This window comes from Leptonychotes weddellii, chromosome 15, assembly GCF_054177405.1.
Source record: "Leptonychotes weddellii isolate Sample4059 chromosome 15, ASM5417740v2, whole genome shotgun sequence".
Lineage (NCBI taxonomy): Eukaryota > Metazoa > Chordata > Mammalia > Carnivora > Phocidae > Leptonychotes > Leptonychotes weddellii.
In genome coordinates, this window is record NC_138383.1 from 11,347,115 (window position 1) to 11,363,651 (window position 16,537).

The 16,537-nt window shown below is 35.9% G+C and overlaps 1 protein-coding gene across 2 annotated transcripts in view; it reads right to left on the reverse strand.

The window, feature by feature from the left end:
* Window positions 1-16,537, reverse strand: part of LOC102734228 (centrosomal protein of 112 kDa) — a 115,655-nt gene that overhangs the window by 58,399 nt on the left and 40,719 nt on the right. For both annotated transcript variants that reach the window (XM_081804650.1, XM_081804649.1), the window contains exons 5-8: window positions 15,215-15,308; window positions 13,327-13,404; window positions 2,691-2,738; window positions 1,888-1,965 (exon numbers count right to left, since the gene is read on the reverse strand). In XM_081804650.1, the coding sequence (XP_081660776.1) occupies window positions 1,888-1,965; window positions 2,691-2,738; window positions 13,327-13,404; window positions 15,215-15,308 (298 nt within the window). The remainder of the gene's footprint in view (window positions 1-1,887; window positions 1,966-2,690; window positions 2,739-13,326; window positions 13,405-15,214; window positions 15,309-16,537) is intronic.

The window sequence follows — 16,537 nt, forward strand, 5'->3', positions numbered from 1 at the left end:
TATAGCAGCAATGTCCACAATAGCCAAACTGTGGAAAGAGCCAAGATGTCCATCGACAGATGAATGGATAAAGAAGATGTGGTATATATATACAATGGAATATTATGCAGCCATCAAAAGGAATGAGATCTTGCCATTTGCAACGACGTGGATGGAACTGGAGGGTGTTATGCTGCGTGAAATCAGTCAATCAGAGAAAGACATGTATCATATGACCTCACTGATATGAGGAATTTTTAATCTCAGGAAACAAACTGAGGGTTGCTGGAGTGGTGGGGGGTAGGAGGGATGTGGTGGCTGGATGGTAGACACTGGGGAGGGTATGTGCTATGGTGAGTGCTGTGAAACGTGCAAGACTGTTGAATCACAGATCTGTACCTCTGAAACAAACAATGCAATATACGTTAAGAAAAAAAAAAGAAGAAGAAGAAGATAGCAGGAGGCGAAGAAGGAAGGGGGAGAAATCGGAGGGGGAGATGAACCATGAGAGACAATGGACTCTGAAAAACAAACTGAGGGTTCTAGAGGGGAGGGGTTGGGAGGATGGGTTAGCCTGGTGATGGGTATTAAAGAGGGCACGTTCTGCCTGGAGCACTGGGTGTTGTGCACAAACAATGAATCATGGAACACTACATTAAAAACTAATGATGTAATGTATGGTGATTAACATAACAGTAAAAAATTTAAAAAATAATTTAAATTATATGCTCATGCTATTGTTTGGAATATCTAAGCAATAAAAAATCAATGTTCTTTGTGACATTTTATAAGTAGGGTGGTGAGAAAACCCTTTCATGTTGAAAATCACCAAACTGAAATTAAATTTTAAAAATTCTTAGAAGCATCCTCATTAAAATAAAAGAAAAAAAATGAAATATAAAATTATTTAATTAAATTTATTAAAAACATTAAATCTAAGTCCAATAACATCTTTCACATTTGCACATTTAAACTACCATTTACAAGTGCCATACATATTCATTATTCTCATTAATTTTGGTAATGACCCTGTGACATCAATAATTATCCTCTCTTTAAGCAAAAACTAAACTAATATTCTTGACTTCCCTGGCTAATATGACTAGAGAATGGTAAAGGCAAGTTAAGGACATTGTTTTTCAGATTCCTAATCTATCACACCATACAGATGACCAAAGTGCTCGAATGGTGTCATAAGCAAAAATAAAAATAATAATGATGGCTTTCAAATTTCCTAGAATAGAAATTTTAAAAAGAAAATCATCAAATTCACCTTCATTTTATGTCTACTACATGTGAAGCATATAGGTACTTACAGACTATAAAATCTTCATACTAATCCTGTAAAGCAGGTATCTCCCAAATTAGACAAGGGGCAAGTATCTGTCCGTTTTCACAGAGCAAATAAGTCAGATTTAAATCCAGGTATTCTTTACTCCATAGTTTATGCTTTTAACTAATAAACAAATACCAGTAAACCTCTTGGATAATTCTGTTTTCAAATGACCAAAGAAAGATAGTATATTATGTTATATATCAACCATAGCATAGCTTAATTTAGCAGATCAATTTAAATAGTAGAAACAGTAAGAATAGTGAAACTAGAAGGCAGGATGGAGGGATTCGCTGAGGTCAAAGACACTGCTTCTGAAAACTGCCATCTCCCCAGGCCCCGACAAGCAGGAATGGATAGTCAGGAGACAGTCCCTCAGCACACTCTCACAAAGTGGGAGATGTACATGAAAAAAAACGAAAAACAAACCTTACCTACCCGGCATCATTATTTTACATTTGTACCAAAGACAACCTCTCCCTACTGTGCATGATTATTCAGACCTGAAAACTCATACTAACAAAATACAAAAACTGCGTTCATTATTCGATACATCAGAAATATCTCAATCCTACCTCTTTCTCATGCATTCGAGAGAGTAGATGTTCATCATGGAAACTGCTGGATTTTCTCAGGTTGAATTTGGGAGTCATCTGTTGAATGAATAAGAGTTATTCAATACTTTTTTTGGCCTGCCTTACCCTTAACCCAAAAGGAAGCTCTAAATTGCCTGAAGTTCATGCCAAAATAATACCAACATTGGAGAAAAAAGTGATTTATTCACTTGCAAGTGATAGGATTAATAAGACTGTTATGCTTCGAGGGGCACCTGGGTGGCTCAGTCGTTAAGCGTCTGCCTTCGGCTCAGGTCATGATCCCAGGGTCCTGGGATCGAGTCCCACATCGGGCTCCTTGCTCAGCGGGGAGCCTGCTTCTCCCTCTGCCACTCCCTGCCACTCTGCCTACTTGTGATTCCTCTCTCTCTCTCTCTGTGTCAAATAAATAAATAAAATCTTTAAAAAAAAAAAAAAAAAAAGACTGTTATGCTTCGTAATGTGTACTTTTGTTCTTTTCTGTAAATGACTTAATAATTATTTTATTTAAAAGTATCTGTCCATAAGGGGGCGCCTAGGTGGCTCAGTCAGTTGAGCGCCCAACTCTTGATTTCAGCTCAGGTCGTGGTCTCAGGGTCATGAGATAAGCCCTGCACTGGACTCCATGCCCAATGTGGAGTCTGCTTGGGATTCTCTCTCCCTCTGCCTCTGCCCCTCCCCATACTTGCACATGCACTCTTTCTCACTCACTCTCTCTCAATGAATAAAATTTTTAAAAAAAAAAAACCTGTCCATAGGAAAAGTCCACTGAAATTCTCACCTACCAGAGAAACTGGGATTGGCTTCTGTCTCAGGTATCGAGGATTTTCTATCTGAAAATTTGAGATCGAAATTAATAATTTTATTAATTATTAATCATTATTTTTGAGTTTTAATTATTATTTGATAAAATATAGAATTAAGCTGTTAAACAAAAATGTTTTCTATGTATCTTAATATTTAGTTTGTTTTAGGATGGGTATTGCATAATATATTTTTAGTAGCCCACTAACAAATAAAATATAAAACATAAACTTCTTTGCAGACAGAAATGCACCTTCGTGATCCTCTCATGGCCTAACTGCCCAGCTTCATTTCCATTACTCCTCCCATCATGTTTTATACTCTCAGAACCCTGGATGACTTACATTACTGAAATAAGGTAGTCTTCTTGTGCCTCTCTACCTCTAGGCACCACTCTGTGCCCCTCTAACCCTACAAGCATGCACCTAATCATCTTTTAAGTCTCAATTTAATTACTAAACAGCCAGGCAGGTTCAGAGCATGAATCCTTACATTCACCTCCAGAATAACTACTAGAGTAGAGAATTCCTTTGGTACTCCTCCTATATCTACCTTTCAGTTTCATCTACCCCCTCAGTATGCCCTGTATTCCAAGGACACTAAATGACTTGTTTTACCTTTAAAAGCACTACATTCTCTCCCAAATCTGAGTCTTTGCAACCTACGAAATCATTCTTCCAACTTCTTGTGGTTCACTTACTCAAGACTCTTCCCAAGAAATTTAATTAAGTTCCTCCTACTCAGATAGTACCCTTTTATAATCAAACATCTATCTTCTGTAAAAGAGTGTAAACTCTGAAAACAGACTATGACTGTCACAACCCAACCATCCCTAGCATCTACCACAGGGCCTGGCAGGTGATGGGTGCCCAACAAATACTCATTAAGAAGAAAGGAAGGAAGGAGGGAGGAAGGGAGGAAGGGGCAAAATGTACCTGATCCCACCCTCTTATCAAGCTCCTAAAGTATCCTATGTATCTCTCATAGCACATTCTAAGTGTTTATCAGTATGTCTCCACATCTGTCTTTATGCACAATAAGTGCAAGGATAATGACTTCTCAATTTTTTATTTCTGGTAATTAGCACAATACCTAATCTGTAGTAGGCTTTCAAGGAAATATTTGTTGAATGAATATACTATATGATAAATTAGAAACACTGATTATTATCCCAACTATTTCATTCACAAATGAAGTGATAATTAAAAATCATTATCATGGAATTCTAATCTCTTGATATCTTAAACTTACACTTTACAACATAATCTCAAAATGTACAAGAATATAAATACAACACTAACCATGACTTCAAACTAGAATAACTGACAAACTTTGTCAAACATATTATCAGAATCTACTCCTCCAAAATCTCACTGTGTTTTCAAAAAGCTCCTCAAATGACTTATTATAGTTCATAATCATAGAACATAAACAATCCATACCTAAGTTGATAATAAAGATAAGGATGGATAAAGGACCAATTAATCAAAGAATACAGAGGCAATGAAATTAAAAATAGAACTGACTATTCATGTTTAAAAAACATAAAAGCCTCTATAGCAACAGATAAGATCTGAAGAGTTACTGTATTTTAGCACCTAGATAAGGCGTAATTTACAAAACAATTTTCTTTCGCCTGAAGGCTGATTCCTGTAAAGTAATGGCAACTGTCTGAATTTAATTTTCTCTCCCCATCCTCCAAACACCCATACAGATCAACAAAGAGAGCACATAAAAACACCCATCACCTATGCCTACATCATAACAAGGAGAGATTACTAAAACCCTCGATTCACATGTAAGTGGCCAAAGAAAGATCACAGATCAGCAGAATTAGATCCTGAGGCAAACCAGAGTGACAGCATGGAACAAAAAGGAAGTGCCTCAGCATCCTAGTGGTGTTGGAACATAAATGTCATCAAACACTGACCTGTAGAAGGAGAGTGATCTACCTTTCCTGGGTCGTACAAAAAACCCGATGGATCAGAGTGCTGGAGACAGGAGAATCAAAAGAAGGGTGTGAGAAGTGTAAAGAACCAGAGAAGGTTCTTAGGAAGGAACCACTTCTGCAGTAGAGAGAGGCCCCTTGGGAGGAAGTTTGTCCATGATGGAGGGAAAGAAAGAAGGAGCTGAAGAAAAAGAACCATACAGAAACAAGAAAGAAGCAAAGAAGCAGAGGATGACAGGTCAAAAAGGCAGAACTTATTAAAGAAACTGAACTTCAGTGGAGCGGGAGAAGAAGGCCTGCCTAAACCAAGAAATAAAGTAAGCTACCCAAGCCATCCATCCCATACAGCCACTGGCTACTGCTTGTTCAAAAAAATCTAACATCAATAATCATGAACAACAGCAACAAAAAGAATCCAACATCCATAAAAACAGAAAATCAAAATCAAAGCCTGTCAATAGTAGGAATTACTTTTCTTCTATTTCATGGCTTTGAAAAAAACAGTAATATGGGCCTCGAAATAGAAGAAAACAGTAATATGGGCCTCCTTTGGCCTCCCCTGTGTCCAGCACTTTCATTCATTAGGTTTTTTTGTGCAACCCACTTGAGGTAGACCACTTTCCTGCAGGTCAATGTTTGATGATGTTTATGTTCCACCAGCAGACAATAAGTACTCAAGTATAACTTCTAAATAATCTCAGGAAGTTCATAAAGAACACTACCAATAAAGACAGAAAATAGAAAGATATTAAACAGGAGCTGACCAAGTAAGAGCTTAGCGAAGTTGCGAGATGCCAAATTGATACATAAAAGTCAGCTGCATTTCTGCAAATTAGCAAAAATCATCTAGGAAAAGAAAATAATTTTACAGAGATATCATTTTTAATCACAAAACAATATATAATTCCTAAAAGTAAATCTAAGAAAATACACATAAGCTCTTTGTGGAGAAAATAATTCAGCTTTTTTGAAAAACATTAATAATGAAATAAATGTGAAACCATGTTTTTGGACAGTCTCAATATTGTAAAAATGACAATTCTCCTTAACTTGATCTAGTGACTAAATTTATCCAAACCAGGCTCCATAGCTCATGGGTTAGAGCACTGGTCTTGTAAATTTATCCAAACCAAAATTTCAATAGGGCTTTTGTAAAACTTCATAAGCTCATTATAAAATGTATATAAATAAATAGACAAGAATAGCCAAGACATGTCTGAAGAAAAAAAATCGAGGTGGAGCTGACTTACAAAGATATAATAAAACTAACAGGGCGCCTGGGTGGCTCAGTTGGTTAAGCAACTGCCTTTGGCTCAGGTTATGATCCTGGAGTCCTGGGATCGAGTCCCACATCGGGCTCCCTGCTCAGCAGGGAGTCTGCTTCTCCCTCTGACCCTTCTCCCTCTCATGCTCTCTGTCTCTCATTCTCTCTCTCTCGCAAATAAATCTTAAAAAAAAAAAAAAACTAACAGTAATGAAAATAAGTCAATGGAACCAACTAGAAAGTACTAGAAACTCAAAAAATATGAGAACATGATTCATGAAAAATCTAGCACTGCAAATTATTGAGAAAATAAAGATGTGTTCAATAAGTGGGGGAAAAAATGAGATCTGATTCCTTCTCGTACCACATATAATAAATTCCCAATGGATTAAATACTTATAATTAAAAGCAGAACCATAAAACCTTTCAGAAGACAACTTAAAAGAATGACTTGAGGTGCCAGGGTGGCTCCATCAGTTAAGAGTCCAACTCTTGATTTCACCTCAGGTCATGGTCTCAGGCTTGTGAGAATTGAGCCCCTTGTGGGGCTACATGCTGGACATGAAGCCTGCTTAAGATTCTCTCTCTCCCTCTGCCCCTCTCCACCCCACAGCCCTCCGCTCGCTTGCACGTGTGTGCACTCTCTCACACTCTCTCTCTCTAAAAAAAAAAAAAACGAGAAAGAATGACTTTATGGCCTAAAAGTAGAAAAGATTTTTTAAACAAGAAACATAAAAACAAAAAGCATAAACAAAAAGGAAATTAATAAATTTAGCTAGGAACTCCTCTCCAAAAAAGATATCATAAATAAAACGAAAAAGTAAGCCATAAACTGGGAGATGTTCGCACAAATGATCGGTCTCCAAAATGTGTAAAGAAGGTCTTTAAAATTTAATAAAAGAAAGAACAATACAAATTTTTTTAAATGGGAAAAACATGAAACACATTCTACTGATGAAGAAATTTGAATGACTAGTATACATATGAATATATGGGCAATCTTTTCAAAAATATGAAAATGTAAAGTAATTCCACAGTGAGATGGCATTTTATAGCCACCAGATTGGTATACATTAAAAATTTGACAATAAAAGTGTTCCAGATGGTGCACCACTGGTGGGTGTATGAATTAGTACATTCACTTTGGGAAATATTTATTAAGTAGAGATAATAATAAAACCCACTTAAATATCATACCAGAGAAAGAGGCACATTCTTTAGTAAATAACGCTGTACTATATACAGAGCTTTTTGAAAAACAGAGGCAGCAAATTTCCAGCAGGCAGCAAAGTACACTCAATAAATATTTATTGTCTGAAGGTATATATATGAAAAGTAAGTAACCATTCTCTATTTTTGGAATGGAGAAAAACAGCCAAGAAAGTAAGTTCTTCAAAAATACACCCAAATCTGCAAATATATAAAACCCTAATTCATGAAGCAGAATTAAAGAGAAGGGGAAAAATAAAAGAAGGGGGAGACGGAATTCTCAAAGATGCTCAAGCTCTAATTAAGCTTAAAATTTAAAACCAAAAGCCAAGAAAACCATCTGTGACTTATTTTGACACAGCTCTACATTTATAAGCAGAGTACAAAATATTGGTTTAGCTAATTACAATGTAGCCTTTCAACTATGCAGAAGTGACTCCTGTTTCATCCTCTGCATCTTTAAAAGCCATTAAATACAGAAGTTAAAGACTCATTGTTATCATAAATTTTCTTTCTCAAGTTGACCAAAAAAAAAAAAGAAAAAGTCTATTATAATATTTAAAAGCAACAATGAACACTGTAAACAAGTATAAATCTTTCTGTTGTTGTTCATTTACAATACATTGAGTTTGTCTCATAACCACTTTGAATATGTAATGAGAATTATCCATAGTAAAGCATGTTCTTGCGTCTATTTGGGAGAAATAAGCAATCTATTTTCTGATTTTATAACAGCAGCCAGATGTGCTTTGAAGTTAAATGTTCCCACTTTGTAATCTACCAGTAAATGGACTTGAAGCAATCTGTAAACAGTCTTAGCATTTACTTTTTTCATGCTCTTTTGGAGAATTTCTTGTTCTCTCATAATACCTCAAAAAAGAAGACCACAATAAAGAATGTCCAAAATGGAAGATAAAAGGGATTTATGCGAAACATTAAAGTCTAACAAAATATTATAGAGAAAAGAAAGCCAAAAAAATTAAGTTCCAATAACAGGAATGAATCACGTGACCAAATACTTCTTGTTTAAAGAGCAAATAGAATCACAGTAATAAAATATGTAATAGTTTAAACTAGACAGAAATACAGATATTTGAATGCCAGTTTCTAATGAAGACTGGCTTTTGACATTTTATTTTGGTGTTTTAGCCAATTTATTTGGTTACAAAGGGTTCTGTCAGATTATCTCTTTGGATTATTCAGGATTTTGGTCAAACTGATCAAATACCCTTAATAGACTAATGTTGACCAATTAGAGATGTTCTATGATTCCAGAAAAATAGAAAGACATTTTATCTGATATTTTAGCTGCCTTAATAAAGGAAAGGACATTTTCAAGCAATATATTACTGGCACCACAACTAAAATAAATGTTTTTAAGTCATGGCATCAGTCAGAACTGCCAAAATTCTCTCAATAGCATAAAATAAATTCAGTCCTCAATGTCAAATCAATTATACTCCAAAATAATGTTTCTTAAGTCAACATTTTAGAACTTGAAAGTTTTTCCTCAGAAATAATACTACAAGTGGAGGTTCATTTGTTGGTTTACTCACATTTCAACAAACATTTAGTGAGCACAAATTAAATACAGATATATAAAGGCATAGTCCCTTGGCACAAGAAAAAGCAAATAAGCCAAAGGAATAGAATGGAAACAGACATGTACTACCACCTGATTTATGAGACAAATAACACTATAGTACAACAGGAATAGTCTTCTCAATAAATGGGAGTGTCACCCACATATATGTATAAGGGACAAAAATAAATCTTAACACCCTACCTTATAACTAATATACCCAAATCACCTCCAGATGGTATGTAATCTAAATAGAAAAAGTGGGGCGCCTGGGTGGCTCAGTCGGTTAAGCATCTGCCTTTGGTTCAGGTCATGATCTCAGAGTCCTGGGATGGAGCCTCGTGTTGGGCTCCCTGAGGACAGGGAGCCTGCTTTTCCCTCTCCTCCCTGCTCATGCTCTCTCTCACGATCTCTCTCTCTCTCTCAAATAAATAAAATCTTTAAAAAATAAACAAATAAAATAAATAAATGAAATAAAACAACAGGGCTGCTAGGAGACAACACAGAAGAACATCTTCAGGACCTTTAAGATAGTCAAAGATCTTAAACAGGACATATAACAACACTAATCACATAGTGAAAAAACGAGAAAATGAACTGCATTAAAATGTACATTTTCTGTTCATTCTTCTCAAAGACCCCAGTAAGAGATTGAAGGAAAGCAATAAAATAGGAGAAAATATTTATAATACTCCAAAAGGACTCTTACCCAGAATAGATACAAAACTCTTACACATCAATATGAAAAAGGCAAACAACCCAACAGAAAAACTGACCAAGGCACAAGTAGGCACTTCACTCTGAGAGAGGCCATCTAAACTGTCAATAACATCTGAAAGGTCACCTAACTGTATTAGTCACCAGGAAAAAACATATGAAAACCACATAATGCAATGTCACTAACCACTCTTAAGAATGACTAAATTTTTTTAAGTAAAAAAACATTAACTGACAATACCAAGGCCTGAAGAGAAAGTAGAGAAATGGGAGCTAGCCCTTGGCTGATGAGGATGAAAACTAGCATAGTCACCTCAGAAAACCATCAGGTAGTATCTGTATCAATCAGCTTTCTGCTACACAACAAATTACCCCAAATCTTCACAGCTTCAAACTACAACCATTTTATTTAGCTTGCAATTCTGTGGTGCAGCAAGTTGGGCAGCTCTTCTCCTGGAACCGCTCATCTCAAATTACTCTTTTGTCCTCCTCTTCCTCTTTTGTTTACTAGACCAGCGTCACAGCTGCCCCAGTGCCTGATTAGGACAGTTCCCAACAGGTCCCAGTGGGGAAGGCCCCAGTGAGTAGACCAGCCAGGCTTCCTACGGGGAGAGTAAAGGCACATTCCTACCTGCTAACACCTCACAGGCGTCCCCTAGCCCTTGACAGGAAGGTTCACCCCTCCCAGATGGCCCCTGGCCTCCAGGTGGGTCTGCCTGACTCTGTGGTGCTGTCCACCCTCTGGAGCTACCTGCAGGATCTGGGGGACACTCACTCCTGCTGACCTTGCCCAGCTCCCACTGCCTGTCTTGAGAACTATTCCTGCACAAATCCCACACTACTCCCAGATCCTGCTCTGGGGCTAAGGGTCAAAGAGTTCTCACTGTTCCATTGCTCCTGGTAGGGGTGAGACTGCAGTCAGCATGTGGACCCACGGTGGGAGTGGGCAGGTGACTAGGATGGAAGTCCCAGGAAAGTCCTCCTCCCAGCCCCCCACCAGGGCCTCAGAAAAAGAAAAAAGAAAAAAGAGAAAAATGTACATAAAGATAGTTAAGCATGAAATATATATCAATTATATTGGCAGAGTAAGAAAGCTTCCCCAAAACTAAAGGTTAAAAAGCTTAAAGAGTAAGAAAAAAATATAGGAGGAAAATTTAATTGCTAGGTTTAATAAGTAAATCTCTACTTGAATTATGTATTCCTAAAAAAAAAAAACTAACACACTCCTGAAGAAAGAAAGAATATATTTGAGGGAAAAATGTATTTTTAACAAAAACTAGAAAATTCACATTCTAGAACATCTAATGCATCTGAATGAAGGTGTATGAAAGTCATGCCAGCAATATAAAAAATGTACCCTTGGTGTAGAACACTAAAATTAACTACTATTAACTGATCATTCACAGGAAGAAAGAAAAAAAAATCCATCACACAAAACTAAAATCAAAGCAAACTAAAATCTAAGCTTTTTAATACACTGGATTCTTAAAGTATTCTACTGTGATCAAAAGATATAGTTCAGCCTGATTAATGTATAGATGTTATAAATATATACAAATGCAAGACTTTCATACTTTACACTGTTAGTGCACTCTTTGAACAACAGAACTGTGAAACAAAACCCAGGCACACCTAGTTTTAAGGCATTACCTCAAAATATTTTAGATGTTTTATTTTAATTTTATTATACAAATGAAAATTTTAATCCTCTAAACAGTTAAATAATCAGGCAAAGTACTGTGTGTGCTAAGAAATGTACATCAGAAGTTTCAAATGGCTAAGGCCAAAGGCAAGTTTAAAAGGATAGCCCAGAATTTCACTTTTCACTTTGATATTGCTTTCTGGCAAATATCAAAAACATTGTCTTTCTGGGGGATTTCCTATGCTCTTCTCCCACCCTGGTAACTTAGGCCTTCCCTCCAGGGGCAGCTTCCCCTCCGCCTTCAAACATAACAATGTGCTTCTTTTGACTTACTATTCCCCTCTTGTTACTAATTCTCTCTCTTCTCTTTCACTAACATGCTCCCAAAATGGCTAGGAGATTCATATTGCTTTAAATTCTTATCCATTCCCTACCTTCTAATCATGTCCCTTGCAGGAGTCAGCTGTCCTTACTCTGTCCCCTGAAGACTGGCCGTCCAGCCTCTGGGTGCAGCCACCACCTCGAACAGCGTGACTACGAAATAGGATTCCAGCCCTCGAGTCTCATGAAGCTCCAAACCTTGACCTCCCCAGTTCGTCAGACCACCTCTTCAGTCTAAAAGGAAACCTGTAACCCTTCAAATGGATTCCAGTCTAAAAGGAAACTTGTAACCCTTCAGATGGATTCCCCCATCTGACAGTTAACTGACAGAGAGCCAATGTTCCCATTTCCTAGAAGCAAGCCTTTAGGTGCCCTTCTGGTCAGCTCACCTATCAGTCACTAGCATCCTTGACCCTCTTTGAAATGTCTTTTCTTTCAACACTTTCCATCTCACAGAAATCACACCATTGTGGAGTTCACCACAAATACCAAAAAGATGATTGGCTCCCTTTCTCCAATTTCTATTCACATCTAGTATAACCTTCAAAATGCCACCAAGTCAATTTTCCTAAAGCACCGCTTTCATTAAAGACCATTATTAGTAGGAAGGGTCTTAGGTTTTTTAAAATAACAATCCCTAATGTCAGTGAAGAAGTAAGAAATAGATAATCCTCTACAGTGGTGGTTGGAGAATAAACCGGTATATACCTTCTGGGGGCAATGTACCAGGAAGGGATATAACCTGAGAAATCAACCAAATATGTATACAAAGATTCTGTAGGGAATTTTAGTGCAGTATTACTTATATTAGCCACACACTGGGAGCAACCGAAATGTCCAAAAATAGCAGAATGCTTAAATAAGTTATGGAATACCCATCCAAAAGAAAAATTAGTGCTATTGTTAATATTCATATTTATAGAACTATTATAAAATTATAGCAAATTTAAAACAGCACATAATAGTATTTATGTTTTGTTTAAATTTTAGTTTTATAAATACACACAGGAAAAAAAAGGAGGGGAGAATATATATAGCAAAAGGTTAAACCATCTCTCAGTGTTAAGATTTTCAAACATACTTTATTCCTGATTTTCTATGTTTTTCAAATTTTCAAATTACAAATTATTTTATTAATAACAAAATGCAATAAAAATTGTTCTAACCCCCTTTTCATTTCCTCAAAGCATTTAAACGGCATCATGTAAAGTGGACCGTGGAAGGAAAAAATAAACGTCCAGGGCTCACTATTGCCTAAAATGTAAACACTCAACCACTCAATTTAGCATTCAAAGCTCCAATACAATCCAGCCTGATTAATGTTGCCCCCTAATCCACTATTTAAGTCCCAAAGATCCAACTGTGACAGCTGACTTACACCACCCACATTTTTTCATGCCTCTCTCTTCCTAGTTCTCCACCTCCACGCCTATCTGGATACGTCCAGGCCCCTCTCGGTCTTTACCTGAAAACTGCTGCCCATGATGGCAGCTCATCCAGGAAATCTCCCAATTTTTTTAACCGAAATGACCTTGCTTCTCCAAGTCCTTCCCTCCCTGCCCTCCACTTTAGTATTCTACTTTCTAACTCATTTTAATATTTTACCATGTACTATCTTCAATTATTATTTAACTATGTATGTGTGTATCTCCTACTTCACCAATAAGAAAGTCAGCTTGTTGAGGGCAGGGACTGTTTTTGCTTCTTTGGAATGTTCTTTCTCTTTCCTGTACTCAAAGTCCGTCTCCCACAGTACTACCACAGTACTAAATGGCTGACATCTGATAATATTCACGAAGTAGAATTAGTTCAGATGTTTTCCAAATACAATTCTCCTATGGTGACATACATACATAAAGTACTTTTGTTTTTACCCCAAGATTCCAACTATTAAGGCGAGCTTCGATGTCGCTGTCATCCAAAGAAACAGCAGATTTTTTGGAATGAGCTTCCTGAAAGACAAAAGACAAAAGAGAAGAAGGAAGGAAGAAATAAAGAAAAGGAAGAAGGGAGAGAGGGAGAGTGAGAGGGAAAAATAAAGAAAACAGAAAAGACAGAAAAGAGGACAAAATATATGTCATTCAGAGTAATGAGAATTTTGTGTGCTTTTCTGATAGTGCTTTATTGCTCTCAAAGGAAAGGTTTATGTTACAGCTGAGCTAGAGTTCTCAATTCTAAGTAATGACTGTTTATTATAGCTGCTTAGGGCTATGAGGTGCCTTCACAATATATTCACACAGTAACTAGATTTCAAAAAAAAAAAAACCACACATCAAAAGAATATCTTAAAAATTAATCCAGATTCTTCTAAGTTCTTTTACAAAAAGTTTTAATTGTGGTATACCACAGTAGCTTTAAAGGGGGGTGGGGAAACACTTGAAAAGATGAATTATTTATAATCCTTAAAATTAGTTAACAGGGAAGTTTGTGTTGATGTCCAAGAAGCTCTTTGTTCTTAAATTAATTCTCGTTCATACACTGAATATAAAGAGAAATAAGCTTTGGATTCACATCATGAGAATACAATTATGGTGAAATTTTACTTTTTTAAAAAATTAAAATTGCATGCTTTTTTCCCCTCCCATATAACTTATTATATTACACATTTATCAAAGCAGATTAAAACTTTAACTGAGCACAGACTAAAATCTGTGCCCAGAAATGGACAATGATCTAAAAGCTCTAAAAACTTAGAAAGGTAAATCTGTGTAAAATAATAATGCATATATTACAGCACAGCCAAAAAAATGTATTTTGAAATTAAATTTGTTGGCACACCATTTGCACACTTTTAGAAAACCTCACTAATAAATAAATCTACTTACCTATGATCATCTAAATTATCTGCAGTGATGAAAAATATACTAAAATGTTCTCCATATCTTATCTCCAAATTTCTTTTGAACAAAATGTTGCAGTTATTATATATACTATATTTAAATTCATTATTGTTTCTATTGTTGGTCCCCTGTTTCTCGTACGTCTTAAGAAAATGCACCTGCCTTGTTTATTTTGAGTAAATGAAATGGTTGATAATAACCCCACAAATATTTGAAATATGCTGCCCTTAAAATATTTTCCAAAGTTCCAAACTATCACTGGAGAAAATGCAGTGAGTTATGTTTAGAGCAATATGTGCTGAACAGTCACGCATCACACATGATCTCCTTGTAACTAAAAGTCATGTAACCCAAGACGAGCCAGAGTTACGCAAGAAAGGCCATAGTAAGCAGGCAAAATTCTTCTCTTTAGAAAGCTAACTGGAATGCTCACTAGCACCTTGGTCAAACCAAAACTATGTTAAGCATTAGATGCAAGAGAGGCATTCACATTTCAGGACATAAACAGCTCACCTTCAGCAAAAATGCAGTATCCCCTACTTCACTACAAGTTAATCCAAGTTTCTTAAATTTATGACCACTGGGTGTCTAATTATATATATATATATATATATGTACTGAGTAAAAGGGAAATGGAAAAAAACAGCTACAAAATGAAGCTTTCCAAAGTTATTCTTCAATGCACAAGAGAAACAACATACTGCTTCACATGATGCCTCAGAATCATTGAGAAAGCAGAAGGAACACTATGGAATATACCAAACACACCATTTTCTTTGATATCAGGATGCTCACCAAAACCTTTAGGTTGTTTTCACTGTTTTTAAGTTAATTGTTGGAACTTTGACAAACATGAAACTAAAAATTTGTGGAGTTATTTTAAAATAACAAACAAACAAATGAAAGTAGAATCTGATCTTACACAACTCTTTGGGGTAATATTTTGTCCATCTTCTCTGGAGGTTGGACTCATAGAATGTGATCTCATTTGGAGCTTCGCAGTGTATTGTTCCCTACTAACAGACCAAAATAGTAACAATCAGAATGGGGGAAATTCAGAGGACACAGGGCATTCAAATCTAGGATTACTAATTTTTTTCTTTTGGAAATGAGACGATTGTTTATATTTAAAAATAATGCTTCCATAGCAAAGAAAAAAGAAATGTGTATAATGACCATTTGTATTTCTCACATTTTATTTCATTTAGATTTAACTATACATAAAATGTCACCTAAATGCCACATACCTGCTTATAAACAAATGCTATTTTAAAGTGCAACTGTAATAAACTACACATATTTAAATCTTTTCTCCTTCCTCCCTCTTTTCTACGTGGAGAACAAAAGAAAAATGAAGCATATATTCTCAGAGAGGATAATTGTTTTAAAAGGTTAGTAAGTTTTATTGGATTCCTATTGTACATCAAGATGAAGCCTTAAAATACATAAAATTTAAAAATCCTCATGTACTGAAAATTTGGATTAATTTGAAACCATGTCAGAAACTACAGATAAATCAGTCTTAAATTTAAAATATACCATGTTAATTCAGATAAAATGTTATAAGTACAGTATAAATAGGAAAATAGTTGAAGCTTCCAAATGAATTTGAATAAAAAGGCTTTTCTCCAATATGAAATATAATATAAAAATATCATTCTCAATATTTTACTTTAGCCTGGAGTCTCTCATACATTTTTACTCAAGCTGCTTCAATGAAAGTTTCATTATTATGAATATCTATGCTCTGAACAGCTCCTTCAAGATAGATAAAATGGAAATTAACCATTAAAGAATGACTTAAAGTCACTAACTGTTAACCACAAGCCCTATCAGGATTCCCTTCACAGGGTGCCTGGGTGGCTCAGTTGGTTAAGCGACTGCCTTCGGCTCAGGTCATGATCCTGGAGTCCCGGGATCGAGTCCCGCATTGGGCTCCCTGCTCAGCGGGGGGTCTGCTTCTCCCTCTGACCCTCCTCCCTTTCATGCTCTCTGTCTCTCATTCTCTCTCTCTCAAATAAATAAATAAATAAATAAATAAATCTTAAAAAAAAAAAAAGGATTCCCTTCACAAATACTGATCCATACTAAATATTCCCAAAGACAGAATAGTAGTTGAAAAAGACAAGATGACAATGAATTTGTTTTTGTTAGTAACACCAAAAGAATAACATTCCTTAGACTAGTTACTAAGTAATGTAAAATGTCTGAAAAAGCTATTTTAAAGAAGCTGTTGGGGCGCCTG